Source organism: Cricetulus griseus, chromosome 2, assembly GCF_003668045.3.
Source record: "Cricetulus griseus strain 17A/GY chromosome 2, alternate assembly CriGri-PICRH-1.0, whole genome shotgun sequence".
Taxonomy (NCBI): Eukaryota; Metazoa; Chordata; class Mammalia; order Rodentia; family Cricetidae; genus Cricetulus; species Cricetulus griseus.
In genome coordinates, this window is record NC_048595.1 from 344,236,736 (window position 1) to 344,252,811 (window position 16,076).

General features: G+C 43.5%; 1 protein-coding gene across 1 annotated transcript in view; it reads left to right on the forward strand.

The window, feature by feature from the left end:
• The first annotated feature begins 5,712 nt into the window (after positions 1 to 5,712).
• The window catches only part of Adamts12 (ADAM metallopeptidase with thrombospondin type 1 motif 12), a 241,599-nt gene continuing 231,235 nt past the window's right edge, over positions 5,713 to 16,076 (forward strand). Inside the window, exons 1-2 of the mRNA XM_027401266.2 lie at positions 5,713 to 5,839; positions 12,457 to 12,818. Of these exons, the coding sequence (XP_027257067.1) occupies positions 5,713 to 5,839; positions 12,457 to 12,818 (489 nt within the window). The remainder of the gene's footprint in view (positions 5,840 to 12,456; positions 12,819 to 16,076) is intronic.

The window sequence follows — 16,076 nt, forward strand, 5'->3', positions numbered from 1 at the left end:
ATTGGAGAGGAGGAGCCTCAACGGAGTAAATGCATCTATAAGATAGTGCTGTAGACAAACCTGTAGGTCGTTTTCTTATTTGTTATTGATAGGGCAGGGCCCATCCCATTGTGTGCAGGACCATCCCTGGGCTGGTGATCCTGGGTTCTATAAGAAAGCAGTCTAAGCAAGCCATTGGGAGCAAGCCATGAGGAGCAAGCAAGTAAGCAACACCCCTCCATGGCCTCTGCATCAGCTCCTGCCTCTAGGTTCCTGCCCTGCTTGAGTTCCAATGCTGATTTTCTTTCATGATGAACAGTGTTACTGAAGCATAAGCCAAATAAACCCTTTCCTCTCCAAGTTGCTTTGGGAATGGTGTTTCATCACAGCAACAGTAACCTTGATACATTTCATTTTGATTAGGCTTAACTGATGTACAAGAAGACACTGGTTTCAATATACTGTACATTGTTACCTAACACTACACATTCTATTTGAAGTGTGCTGTTTCCTGAAACCAATAGTATGTTCCATAGCCTTTTTAGCCGTGGCTTTCAAAGGAGTGTTGCTATGATATTGCTTCATTAATTAAGTTTATTAATTATAGTGTCAAAAGAATGATCCAGCCATAATGGCACCACTTAACTGACAAGTTAGAAAGCTTTAAAAAAAACCTGTAACAAATAGAATATTGACCCACTTACCCATTTAATATAATTGGTTGGAAGGATAAAAGTGAATTGATACTCGTGTGTATATATCAATTTCCATTGTCTTTCTAGTATTAAGGACAGTGACAAATACGAAAGACACAGTGAACTATTTTTTCTTGTCCTTCAGCCTTATCTTGCACTATTAAAAAATTGTGAACAGGGCTGGAAAGATGGCTCAGCTATTAAAGACTAGGCTCACAACCAAAAATATAAAAAAGTGTGAACAGAGGAAACTTTTTGGAAGGTATCCTAGATCTTTTGTCATAATTTATATGTTTATGTGGAAAATACTTTAATGTAATGAATTAAATTACTACCTGTGGTGGTTAGCATTTGTCAACTTAACACAGCTGGAGTCCTCTGTGAAGAGTGAACCTTGATGGAGTGGGTGTCTCCATTAGATGGCCTGTTGATAAGTATATGGGGCATTTTCTTGATTAATGTTGTATGTGAGAGGGCCCAGCTCACTGCGGGTGGTGCTACTCCTCAGGAGATAGTCCTGGGTATATAAAACAGCAAGCTCAGTGAGTCAGGAGACAGAGCTAGTAAGCAGCTCTCTTCCATGGGTTCTGCTTCAGTTCTTGCTTCCAGGTGCCTGACTTTTTGTGTTCCTCTTGGCTTCTCTCAATAATGGACTGTGTTCAGAGTGTGTAAGAAAAAGAAAGATTCATTTGTCCTCCAAATTGTTTTTAATAATGATCCCTATCACATAAACAGAAAGCAAGCTAGCACGACCCAAGGCGCTGAGGATGTTGAAGCGTGTCTTACTAGTCTTAGCCTCTCCGCCTTTTGAGTGAGGACATTCCAAAAGGCCATTTCCCTTAGTAGAAATGGAGCTGCCTTCATGTCTGTGTAGAGACCTGTCTAAGTCTCTAAATGTCTTGACTCCACTGTTTCACCCTGCATATTCATTTCCTAGTCATCAAAGCAGGTTATTTAACATTTCAGTGTCTATTTCCCTGAAGCATGAGAATACTAGTAGTATCCACCTACTAGGGCTTTTGGGAGGCAAGCGATTTGTATGGAGTTGTTAGCACAACACCAGGGATGGTCAGCATCAATGGATGCTCTCTACTCTTAGCTGTCACTCTACTCTGAGACCATGGATGTCTGTATAGTTTCCTCTCAAAGGCAGCACATTCACATTGTGCCAAGGATGGTTTAGAGACTATGCAGTGATTCACAGTTCTGTCTCTAGAGTGGTTATGAAAGAGTTGGTTTTATAAAGCAGTGTATGGCAATTAAAAACTTGAATATACCAGGCAATAGTGGTGCATGCCTTTGATTCCAGCACTCAGAGGCAGAGGCAGGTGGATCTCTGTGAGTCTGAGGCCAGTCACTCAGTCTACAGAGTGAGTTCTAGGACAGCTAGGATTATACAGAAGGACCCTTTCTGGAAAAACAAAAACAAATAAGCTTGGATACAAGTCGTCACTGAGCAGAGGAGAAGTTGAGGAGGATTAGGATTTCTCTGAGAAAACTTCCAACTTCAGAGGAATTTTATACATTCTGGGAAGAGTGGGAGAACTTGCAGATAGAATAGTAACAGATTACATGCTTGTTCTGAGCCCTGTAGTGAAGGCTGGAGAAATGAATTGCTGATTGCACCACTGGGGACAACGATGATTTTTTTTTTTCAACAAAGAGCAGAGAAAAGCCAGCAGTTGGTGGAACAAAGGTGTGTTTTGGTGAGGAAAATGTGAAATCTTAAAGGTACTTGTTTAAAGAAGTAGGTTATAGATTTATCACTGGGCAAAAAGGAAATGAGTCAGACAGAGCTTATGGGTATTTGAAAACCTAGGATAGAGAGACCAGGATGAAAAAGTCTATTTGGGCAGAAGGACCAGTGCTCTGACTACAAAATGTTGAATGGGCTGATAGAATAAAAGGCTTTAGTATTTGAAGTTTTTAGTCTTGGATGACTTTTAAATGAATGATGTTCTTAGTTAGGGTCTGTATTCATTGTCTTACTGCAGTGAACTACCTTGGGCAGTTAAAATCATCAAGAGAACAGCTTATTTGGGATTTCAGTCCAAGACTTTGTGCTTTGGACCACAGTCTGTGGCTTTAGACCTGTGGTGAGGTCATCAGGTGGGGGAGTACAAGGCATGTGTCTGAACAAATGAATCATGCTACAAGCCAAGAAACAGAGATTCTGAAAGACTAGGAGTATTGTGTCATTTTCTTTGATGCCCTACCCCCAGTGTTTTACACAGGCTCCATCTTATGAATGTTCACAGTACTTTCCAATACTGCTCTCCTAGAAATGGGGGAAAGGGTTTTATTTTAACCCATGGGCCTTTGGGGGACACTGTCCACATTCAAACTTAGCACGGTCTTGAAAATAGGTGGGGAAGAGAATCAGGAGGATAGCATCAGAGTTGAAGAAGTGAATCTTCAAAGCCAGTGTTCCATGACTCATACTTGACATAGGTAGGACTCCAAAGCACTACAGAGTTCTTTGGCTTCCTGTTTAAGGAACAGATCTCCTTCCAGGGCATGGGAGCCAGAGGAGTAGGTCTTCAGGAAACATCTGGTTGCTCTTAAAAGAAGAGAAGGGAGGAAGAAGAGAAGGAGGAGTAGAAGCCTGGGGGCGGGGAGTAGGGAATTAAAAGAATGTGCATAAGAGTTCAGCTCCAAGTGTTTTTTTTTTGTTTGTTTTTTGTTTTATGTTTTTTTTTTTTTTTGAATTTGTAGATGGATATCTGGCAGGTCATGGTACATACCCGATTTCATGTATTTTGGCTCAAGATGTGAACTTATTACCTCCTTCTTACATGATGGGAACAGGCTCAGCCTCACAGTCCCCAACTTCCTTACCATGACATAGTGTGCTATATTACACTGCAAGGGGAACTTGCGTGTGCAGTGGGATCAGCACGCTAGTCAGCTCAAGGAGATGACCCAGATGAGGAGAGTGACCCTCAAATGTACTCATCACCCGATGAGTAGAAAGATAGAAGGGAGTCCAAGAAACATTACATGGGTAAGACTCAACCAGACATGGCTGACTTTAACGATGGGGCAGGAGAGCTAGGTGCAGAGAACTTCTTCAGGAGCTGGAAGCTGAGACGTCAGAAAATAGATTCTCTCTAAGACTTCCAGACAGGAATTCAGTTCCTTGATTTTAGCCCAGCAAATTCTGCTTTGGTTCTCCAGAACTGAAGATAATAAATGAGTGTTCTTTTAAGACAATGCATTTGTAAGTTTGTGTGTTGTTTTTAGACAATGCATTTATAAGTCTTGGTAACTGTTTCCCAGTATGAAGTCCTTCCGACCTCCCATCTCAGGACTTGCATATTGGGCCCCTGGGGGTAGCTTGGCTGTCCTGTTACAATACAAGGCCCTGAGTGAGCTGAAGTCCCAGACATCTTGTTGAAGGCATATGGTTGGCTGTCAGCCAAAGAGACCTCCACACAGGAGGCCAAATTCCTGCTGAATGGAGTAAGGAGGTCTGTTTTAACCCAGAGGTAAAGAATTTTGGCTGGGTTATCCTGGTAAATTCTCAAGATGCCTGGCAACTCCTGCTTTGTGGCATTCTCTCACTGATGAGAAAGTCTGAGTATCTGAATGGATACCATCCCTACACACACACACACACACACACACACACACACACACACACCACATACAACACACAAACACACCACATATCCACACTACACCACATACACTACACACACACACTACAAACTCACCACACACACCACACATACACCACACACAAACACACACACACACCATCCCCCCACACCCCACACACATACACCACACACACACACACCATCCCCCCACACCACACACACATACACCACACACACACACACCATCCCCCCACACCACCACACATACACCACGCACACACACCATCCCCCCACACCACACACACATACACCACACACACCACACACAAACATACCACACACATACCACACACAGCACACACAGCACAAACACCACACACAGCACACACATGCACACACACCACATGCATACCACACATACCACCCCCCACACACACCACATGCATACCCCCCCACAGACACCACATGCACACCACACACACACACACACACACACACACACACACACACACACATTGAGTCATGAATGCTCAAGGCCTGCTTAGGCTGACTCCTTTCTCTGCGATGCTGGTCATCTACTGGTAGAGGTTAACTAAGAGAGATGCATTTTGAAAATAGGAAAGCAGGCACTGACCTGCAGCTTCTGAAGGCCTCCCAGGCATTTGCTCCACTCACCCCATCCTGCAGATGAAGAGACTTGTCCAAGGTCAAGGTAGCAGATTAGCTTGGATCATTTCCTGTGTGACTTGGCAAAGAGAAAATTTGCCTATTAATTGTTAAGTGGAAATCTTAGCTTACACTGGAAGAAAAGTCCCAGCGGGTTGCTGGTGGGTGGGAATCTTGACAGAATAGGGTAAGTTCAGGACCTGGGAGGAGCTGAGGACTCGGGAAATGGGGTCCCCTCTGGCCCATAACTCATTATTGATGTGTGCATTTTATTCTGTGTGTTGGGGGGTGTAATCCTAGGAGCCTCTGAGTGGCTCTTACTCTAGTGCCTTCCTGGCCAACTGTATGGGGTCTCCCCTATTTGGCCCGCGGGCCCAGGCTTTCAGCCTGGAGGGAGGAGCCTGAGGAAGGAGGGCGTCCCTAAGGAAGATGTGCAAGCTGGCTGGATTCCGGGCGGGTGGGGAAAGCCGAGGGGTGGGGATGTGGGGTGGGCTGCACCCCTTGGCTCTGACCCAGTCCATGCTCTGGCCTGCAGAAGGCAGAAGTTCCCAGCTCATTCACTACCCTTCAGGAACTGGAGAGAATAAAAGCTCTCTGGCCCCTTCTGCTTCAAAAAGCCACTAGAGCTCGCGGGCAGCTTGCTGGCCGCTCCCTTCCCACGCCTGGACCATGCCACGCTGCGTCTTCCTGCGCGGCCACAGGCGAGGACTTCGTATCTGCAGCTGAGAGCTAAAACTTTTTTGACTTTTCTTCTCCCCAACAACTGAACCATGCCATGTGCTCAGACGAGCTGGCTGGCAAAGCTCTCGATGGTGGCTCAGCTTCTTAACTTCGGGGCTTTTTGCCTTGGGAGACAAGCTCAGCCGGGCCCGGTTCGCTTTCCAGACCCGAGGCAAGGTTAGTGGCTTTTCTTTATTTGTTTTTCAAGCAGTGGTGGTAGGACAGTTGGTCTGTCCCTATCCCTTCCCCCACCAGGCAGGGCTGAACTCTGCCTTCTGTCCCGTCTAGAAAACTGGGCTGTGGGCTCAGTCTCCGAGTTTCTTCTGACCTAGGGCTTACGGATATTTGCCTGCCCACTGAGAGGTTACGGACACCCTTGCTTCGAAAGACCAAAGAGCAAGCGCCCCGACCAGCACCCCCTCTGGGCTTCAGCTCCCCCTTGCAGATTCTAACATGGAAATCTATACTTTATTAAAGAGACCCAGCTGGCCACAGGCAGTCATGCAATGTTTCCTCAATTTTAAATTCCGGATCTGGAAGGTAGAAATTTTATTCCGGCCCCCTGCTGAGCAACTTGGCTGAGTTTGGATTTCCTGGAAAGATTTAGGGTTTTGTTTTTTCAAATGACATCCCTATTGGGGAGAAATTTACGTCCTGGGGACTGGCGGTTCTCTGTCCTGCTTTACAGACTTTTCTCTTTCTAAATTTTGTGTTTGCTGCGTGTGTTCTGAAAGCACTGAGGGACTGTGAAGATAATTTGCAGATGTTTATTATTAATATTATCATTACTATTATTGTTGTTGTTGAAGTCTAATGCCCAGGAAAAAGTGGTGCTCTTGCTTCTGTTTTCTTTTTTGTTTTGTTTTGTTTTGTTTTTTCCTATTTAGAGAGAGCTGCTGCGGTGTTGTGGAGCGTCAGGGAAGGGTGGGGGCAGTGTCAGGGCACAGAGATTGCCCGTTAGCCCCTCCCACTACTGACAATGCCCTTCTAGAGTTCGGGTGCTATGGCTACCATGCCTGGTTTACAAATGGGGAAACTGGAACTTGGAGACCTTATGAGCTCCGTAATAGGGAAACACGGTTTTGAACCAGGTATCCTGACTTAAAGTCATGCAGCCATTCTGACAGCGATAGCTGGGGTAATACACACAAGCATGCACGCAGGCACTTGTCCGCGTCTAGGCTATTGCTAGGCAGTGTTTTCTGCCCACGTTGCAAAGTCAAACGCTGCTGGAGAATTCCTCTGCCGAAGCTTAGAGAGCGACCAGATACAAATCCCTGCCTCCCTTTGCTTTACTTGGAAGCCAGAGTGGGCAAACACTGGGGTTAGATGTCAATCAGCCCAGCACTTGCTTGTGTAAACGTTCCAGATACAATCTCTCGAGCCCCAAAGTTTAAAATAGCAGCTTTTGTTGTTCTTTGAAAAGCAATGCCTTTGTGAAAGGTCCCTGTTCTGGGGTAGCACAAACAAAGCCCGCCAGCACTTCCCAGGGCATGGGGAGATAATTTCCTTCAAAGACATTGTCCTGGGTTGGTTTTCCAACTTTGCTTGCTTCGCATGTTTGTGAGGGAAAATTCATCCTGGTGTAGAGCAGACACTGCTGGGCCTGTCTTGTTCTTCAGAAAGTGGGATATGACTTTTTTTCCCTTGTGACCTTTTGGGATATGCTGAGAATATTTGTTATTCAGAGGTAGCTCTAAAGCTCATTATGCGAATTAATGATGAGAATATATTTAGATTTAAGAATGCTTTCCGTTTTTAAAAGCATCTATCTTTTCATCAATCTTCATTAATGCATTTACAAGCAATTAATTCTTTGAGCTAAGGAGAAATATCTTAGTGAGTTTCCATTAGAATTGAGGGAAAGAGGAAGAAGAGCAAGAGAGGGGAGGAGAGAAGGGAGGGGAGGGAAGGGGACAGGCGGGAAGGGAAGGAGAGAGGAGGAGAGCAATAGAGGAGTGGAGAGAGAGGAGGGGAAGGGAGAGAAGAGAGGAGAGCAAGAGAGGAGAAGAGTGGAGAGGAGGGGAGAGGAGAGAAAGGACAGTGGAAGAGAGGAGAGAGAGGAGGGAAGCGAGAGGAGTAATGCATTACAGGCATTCTAAAGCTTCCTGGCAATAGACCTGGATTTGACCCCCAGATGACCTGCCATTTCTACTAGGACAAGATTTTTGAGTTGCATCCTAATTCCAAATTTTCAGGGTTGCAAATGCAGAGATCATCTCATCCATCCTTATTTTCACAAATTGGTTGTGTTTGAATGTAGGTATTGGACACTTACCCAATACTACTTAGCCAGGGCATTGAAGAGAGACATGGGGCAGCTGGAAAGGCGTCTCACCCTAGTTAACCTTGCACTCTTTTTTTTTTTTTTTTTGTTCTCAGGTTTGCACAGAATCATGGTGGTAGTTCTGTACTGGGCTATAGTGCAGTCCCAGGGCCACAAAGATGTAAATATATGAAGGTTTTGGTCCCTAGAAAGGGTATGGTGACAAATCTCATCCTTTCCAGTACAGATTGGGCTGATTCTGCATAGCCCTCTTCCACATCAGTCAGTTGGTGTAAGAATGTGTTACGCCTCTCCAGGCTTTCTTGATTTACAACCAAATATCAAAAGAATAAGACACCTGGCTTTGCACATACCATGTTTCCTCTCCTTTATGGCCAACAATGACTCTGGGATTTAGTTTTCTCTGTACAGACGCTTCCTGACAAGTGATGTAATTGCTTGCCAACAGCCCATCAAAAGTTGCAAATACTGTTGTCTAAAATACCCCTAACACACTCAACTTGCACCATACCACAGCTTAGCAGAGCTATTCTGTAGAGCCTAGGTGGTTACTCTTGTGACCATGTGGCTGACTGCCTTCTTTATCCCACTACTGTAGCCCAACATTGTACGAGTGGCACACCCAGCATCTCTAATTCAGGAAAACAAATATCCAAAGTTATTTGTTGCTCTTGTGACATTATAGAGTGAGAAAACCAGAAATCAGGCTATCATAGTTCAAAAGCCACCTATGTTGTCTCCAAGGCATCGGCCACTTCTATGTTCTGTTTTGCTCTTGGTGACTATGACATCTACTGGACATGTACTTTATCTCATTTTGGAGATGGACTCTGACTATACAGACTTATAGGATATCATGGAGAAAATCTATTTCATTTCTGTTATGTGGAAACCAATTATAAGAAGGAAACTATTATTTTTATTTTAGGAAGAGATTTCACAATTATGTCACTTTGTGTTATTTATAATAAATTATCTGGTCAGTAGATGCATTATTATATGATTAGTAAGCAAAGGCTACATTTTTTAAAAAATAAACAAAGCCAATCAATTTTATTGATTTTTATAATAAAATAGTTGTTCAGTGAGGCCAACCTGTGGAAAATAATTATAGAAATAAGTCTCTATTATAGGACTTGTAACAGTTTTTTAAAGAAATAGTTTAAGAAATTCAACTACTAATAATAGAAATAAATGAGAATCAATACAGATGTTCTCTCTTTAGCAGAGTTCACACAAAGTTTGGACTTATGCAGAAAAGATGAGCATGGCCGCTGAGCAGAGACAATGTGCTGATTCATCACCTAGTCCCTAAACCATAATATATAGCTCTAACACGACCTTCATGGGAACAGATCAGTATTCTCTCATACTCGGCTTTTCTTCCTAAGCTGAAGGCAAATGAATGCTTGGTGTTTTGCTTTGTCAAAATGCTGTGTGCCTACTGGTTGCTCTTAGAACTTCTCATCAAATTTCTCTACTATAGGTTTCAAGTAATTGAAATTTTAAGTTTAGGTTTTCAAATCTAATTTTAATCAAGGCTTATCATTTGTTTCCACAAATGCCTGTATAGGCTATGATACAGTTATATTCTGTCTCAGTCCCCTGCCCTTCCCCAAGTCTTAATGATACCAAGTGGATATTTGGTTGTCTGTAGTGAACCCTCCAGAGGCGGTAGGGCAGAACACAGATGTGAGCTCTGAGCGCTGATTTCACAGGTGTCAACGCAAATCTCTCTTTTTGTCTGAGATGAGAGTAAAAGCCAAGAAAAATGTATCAGTCCATTTTCTGTTTCTATCACAAAATACCTGAGCTGGCTGATGTATACAGACAAGTTAATCTAACTCACAGTAGCATCTTTTGTCAGGCCAGAACTTATCAATTAAGGTTTCCAAAGGAACCCCAAGAATCTTCAGGTCTCTTCCTCCCCAGCATTAGGATTGTTAGTTGGTGCCACCATGCCTGCAGTTTTACATGGATGCTGTGTTTGAACTCAGATCTTCATGACTTTACTCACTGAGCTATGTCCCTAGAGCCCCCCTTCCCCCCCCCCCCGAGAACTTCTTTTGAGAAAAGCAGTCAGTGTCTGTCTTTATAGTAACCACATCTGGGCATGATGACCAGATGACAGCTACACCCAGCTGAGGAAGACTTTTTTTGCCCTTTGTTGTTCCTCCGTGCTCCAGCCTCTGTTGAAATAACAGTGGTTAAGAGCAACGGGAGGGGATGCTGCAGAAGCTACTAAATCTACACTATCTTGCCTGGCTGCTCGGCTCTTAACTTGGGTCTGAGTGTGAAAGGGTGGGAAAGTGCCCATCCTGGATTGATCCAGATATTTCTGGAGGAGTTAATGGGAAGTAAATGTGTGAGGGGTGAGTTGGTTATACTCTTCAGTTCATAGAACACTATTGCCAACAATTTATTGACAACTTTTTTTTTAGTTATTGATGCTTTTTTTTTTTTTTTTTTTTGCTTCATTCCCCATGGAAAACCCTTCAAAAGTGTTCCAAATGTGATTTTTGTTTGCATGTGTTTTGGAAAACTTAATTTTGTGTGTGTGTGTGTGTGTGTGTGTGTGTGTGTGTGTGTGTGTGTGTGTGTGTGTGTGTTTTCTATTAAGACAGATAGTCCTGTGTGGATTTTTCTTGCCTCTTATTTTTCATTAAACATTGTTTGTTAGATTATTATTAAATTCTTCCTTTTAAACTTTGTCTATAAGTTTATCCCTATGTGGTTTATGGCTAAAGGTTGCGGTTAGAACAGGTCTAGATATTTTGCACTTAAAAATTAAGATTGTTAATTTCTAAAAGTGGACACTCTATGCTCTGCTCCATATTTCATTGAAGCCTGAGAAGAATGGGTCAAAAAATTAGTGTTGAAGGAATTTTCTTATGAGGGAAAGCTTCTTGTCTCTCATAAAATCCAGTTCCTTCAAAGACAATCAGTATGTATATGCACTGACTTATGACATTCATGACATGCAGCCTGTGATGACATGCAGCTTGTGATGACATACAGCCTGTGATGACATGCAGCCTGTGATGACATACAACCCATGATGACATGCAGCCTGTGATGACATATAGCTTGTGATGACATAGAGCCTGTGATGACATATAGCTTGTGATGACATATAGTTTGTGATGACATAGAGCCTGTGATGACATATAGCCTATGATGACATGCAGCTAGTAATGACATACAACCTGTGATGACATAGAGCCTGTGATGACATGCAGTCCATGATGACAACATACAGCCTGCAGTGCTGGGATTCTGCATCTGAAAGTATCAGGAATATGTAACATAGTAAAAAAAAAGGCAGTGTGAAATAAAGCCATCCTGAGAAAGTAAGGGAATAAGACCTTAGAGGAAAGAGCTAGAACTTCAGTTGTCGGAGATGTTAGAAGAATGGAGAAGGAAGAGCCCAAGTCTGTTTTTCTTTTGTCTTTTGAGGGAAGATCTCACTGTGTAACTCAGATTGGTCTCAAATTCTTGATCTTCTATTTCAGCCTCTTTGGTGCCAGCATGCCTAGTGCTTTGATTTTCACCTTTTGATCTTAAAGCATAAACGCGATTCTGATAGAATACAAAGGACCTTATAGTTGTGAGAATAATGTGAACAATGTAGTGTCTGCTACAAAGTGTAGGTAGAATCCTTCCTCTTCCCTTTCCCCTCCCCTGCCCACCCCACCCCCTTTCCTCCCATGATTTCCTGGTTCCCATCTCCTTGCCCTCTCCTTTGCTTGTCTTTCTTCCCCTCCTTCTTATGCAAAAGATCAAATTTCAGTTAGTCAAAATGAGTATTCTGGTGCATTCCAGGACCAACTGTCCTCATTAGAATCTGTGTACATCTTGGTACTTTAATGTTCTCAAATAACAATGGATCCAATTAGTGGATTATAGATTAAGCCAAAGCCTTACATCCAAGGATGCCCCATCCTCATTTTTATTGAGTGTATTTTAAACCCCAAGTCCACTTAAGTACCCTGCTACATCATGGGCCACTCTGGTGCTGTCATAGGTGTGAAGATTGTTGAGGTTTATCAGGGACCATGTGTGATGAGTTTGCTGTGTGTTTTGATTTTTTTGTAACCTGACATAGCAGGAAGTTCTTGAGGACTTAAATACCATGTCATAAACTGTGGAGCTCTGTAGTTTACCCTGGAAATGTCCTATTTGGCATACTGATCCTGCTTCTTCCCTTGCACTACTCCTCGTGGATTAACTCGCATCTTAAATTGACTGTGATAGAATGCCTGATACCCAGAGATCTACTGTAGGTCAGCTCAGACTGCTGTGTGCCTCTGGGGACAGATGCTGTGTGTTAGCTGCTCAGGGGGTTTCATGTTGACAGTGTTCATGTGGGGAAAACATTCTCTAAGCTGTAAGTCAGAGGTGGTTTTGCAATCAGCAAGCTACAATCTCAGCCCCAAATGGGAGTGAGTTTGTCTTGCTTACACTCAGCTTGGGTCTCTGAGTTTTCCTCTGTTTCCTTTTCTTATAGAACATTTTATCAAGGCCCTGCCAGAATACCACGTGGTGGGACCAGTCCAAGTAGATGCCAACGGACATTTTCTGTCTTATGGACTGCATCACCCTGTTACCAGCAGCAGGAAGAAGAGAGCCACAGGTGGCTCTGAGGACCAGGTGTACTATAGAATTTCACATGAAGAAAAAGACCTGTTTTTTAATCTGACGGTCAACAGGGAATTTCTTTCCAATGGCTACATTGTGGAGAGGAGACACGGGAACCTTTCTCATGTGAAGATGGTGGCTTCCTCAGGCCCACCCTGCCATCTCAGGGGCACAGTTCTACAAGAGGGTACCAAGATCGGGACAGCAGCCCTCAGTGCCTGCCAAGGACTGGTGAGTATCTCATGTCCTATGCCTTAGCCTGTAAATCCTCTGTTATCAGGTTCACAGGGGACTGGACATATGCCAATTAAGACCTGTGGTGGGGGCAATCCTGGCTTCCAAAGAATGTAGATACTGGTTAAATTTATTCAGTTATGAGTAGCAGAGAATAAGGGTAGGAAGGATAGATGGTTCTAAGAAGGCAGAGAGAAGAGCTTGGAACAAAACCAGAAACACTGAAGGGGAGTTTGAGTTGATCTTTATTCTCTGGGTCACTTGTTGATTGACTCTCTGTCTTTTCTTGTATTAGGAAACTCTGATTTGGGCTGAGTAAGAATGTTACTAATACTAATTGTGGCTGATAGGATGTAATATATGCACTTGGTCACCAGACTTCCTATGGGACTCTGTCGTGCTTCTGTTTCTTTTGCTCTTGATTTTGTTTCATCTGTAAAATGGAGGCAATGAGAAAATGGGCTCAGAGAAGGGGTTGAAAATAATGTGGCAATCTGCTGTTTTAATAAAGTTTTACTGAAACACATTGATGTCCAGCTATTCACATGGAATCTGTTGCCCCTTTAAAGTACACCGCAGAACTGAGCCATTGGGATAGGGGTGATATGGCTCTGGAAGCTGAAAATGCTATCTGGCTTTTGTGGAAGAAGTTCTCAGACTATAATTGTAGTGTATTCTAGGGATTAAGTGTGTTAATATCAGCTAAGTCTTAGGAGGGTATTTAGTACATTCAATGAATGTCAGCTCCCTTTCCTCCTCCTTTAACATTTCTAAAATGCATGGCACATGATACATGATGTGGCTTGGGGAAAGTCCCTTTCCCTCTTTTTTGGGGGGGGGCACTTGAGGAAGCTTGAAAGTGCTGAATAGGTCTCTCGTCCTGGTTAACCTCACTGTGGGTCCCTTGCTAATATGCACTACCTCTCCAAGTTTACTTTTCAAAAGTTTCACACGTTTACCCATTAGTGGTGTTGTGAGCCTGCATGGTAGAATACTTGACTAACACGTTTGAAGTCCTGGGTTAGTCAGTGGTAGACAAATGCAAGAATGTATAAGGATTTTACTAGCTGTAGCCATGATGAGAGCTCTCCCAGCCACTGCAAGGGGGAATGGCTTAGGAAGCATGCTGAGACTGCTGAGGCTCCCCTCAAGCTAAGTGGAGGGGCCACCTTCACTCACAGTATATGCCTGGCTGACTACATGCGCTTGGTCATCAGACTTCCTGTGGAACCTTGGCTGTCAGTAGATCCTTCTCCCCCTCCTCCCTCTTCCCCTCCTCTTCTTTTGTCCATTTGTAAGTGGAGACAATGATAAAACAGGCTCAGAGCAGGGGGTGGCCCACTGTGGTGACCTGTTATTTCATGAAGAATCTTCATAGGAAGATGTTTCAGAAGCCTGCGGGTTATGGTTGCTCTGAGGTTTGCCAATAAAATCACTTGGACATCAGCATTCGGGAAGAAAATGATTGTACTGTTTTCCCATACTGCCCTTCCCTGACAATTCCTATTCTGCATGATGTAGAACTCTCTATCTGCAGAGTTTGGCCAAGCAGCATGCCAAGTAACTAATGCATCACAGATTTGCCTGGCTGTAATGTATCACTAACCTCTTCTCTGGGACTCCTGTTCATGGAAGTCTGAGAAGTCTGGCCTGGATGGAGCTCTGGATCAATGTTAGTATCCCCCGAGAGCTCCTATGATATGAATGAAAACATCACAACAAAACCCATTTCTTTCTGTGCTAACCAAATATTAATGAGACGTGTCCATTGCCTGGTAGTGTATGTCTGAGGTGCTGTGATTTAATTGGTCTGACAGTGGAGCCAGGGACCTGTCTTTCGTTAAGCTTCCCAGGTGAGTGCAGTCAATAGCTGTTACTGTGAGAATGGGTCTTAATTAGCAGTACCAGCCAGCAGCACAGCAGTTGCTCTCCCCCCGGGGAATTCTAGCAGTAGCCTGGGGCAAGAACTGCTGCTCTAAGTTGTTTCTCCTTTCCAGGGAAATTGCATCCTGAGCCTTGCTTCTGCTTTAGGGATAGGAGAAACACAACTCCTAGTGTTCAAGGAGCAGTGAATACCACCATGTGGGCATTTTCAGAATCAAATTTCAGATTCATACTAAATACAGCAGACCCTAGTGGTAGTCAAGATGACAAAAATTTTAACTCTTGAAGCCAAATCACCTGGCTCATTTTGTGAGATTCTCACAAACAACTTAGCAATGAATGGGTGACTATAAAATGGTACCAAAAGCCAAGCAAGATTTTCCCTATGGTTAGCATACTGCTGACTGGCTTTAAGTTTGTAAGCTAATATATCAAAGTTTATTAGTTAGTGTACCACAGTATATAATTAGTTAATATACCAAAATTTACTAATGCCCACCTGGAGTGGTCCTGGTCAGAAGGAAGTGGATGGACTGGCATCTGACTTTACTTGACCACATGCCTGGATCCTGACCTTTGGAATATTTGTCCTCTCTTTCACTCAGGGATGACCCCACACTGAGAACATTTGGGAAGCCTTTTGGGGGAAAGAGACACTTCCATGGTGTGCCAGTTAGTTTTCCTCAACTTGACACAAACTAAGGATACAAGGGAAGACAGAACCTCAATTAAGGAACTGCTTCCATCAGACTGGTCTACGGGGATTTCTGTGGGGGCATTTTCTTGATAGTTGATTAATGGGGAAGAGCCTGGTTCACTGCTGGTGGTATCACCTCTGGACAGGTAGTTCCACACAAGCAACAGGAGGGGCAATCCATTAAGCATCATTTCACCATGGTCTCTGCTTCTGTTACTGAATTGCCCGGGCTTCCCCTGATGATGGGCCTAGATGTGGGAAATCATTTCTTCTTCAAGTTGATTTTTGTTTTATCATAGTAACAGAAACTCAACATGGGGACTAGAATATCCGCTTCTCACAGGGCTCAGTGATCATGTATTTTTGCTCAGGTGTGGTCTTTTGTGTAGGACATGGGAGGCTCTTTCCTTCTTACTTTCCTTCTTTCTTCCTTCCTTCCTTCCTTCCTTCCTTCCTTCCTTTCTTTCTTTCTTTCTTTCTTTCTTTCTTTCTTTCTTTCTTTCTTTCTTTCTTTCTGTCTCCCTTTCTCTCTTCCTGTCTTTCTTAAAGTTGTCTATGAGCTTTCTTACTCTGCTCTGGATCAGGGCTAAATGGTTTCAAAGTGAAGACCTTCGTAAATCACTCATATAAAACTATGGAGCAGCTTTCCTCATTTAACAGACTCTCACTTAGCT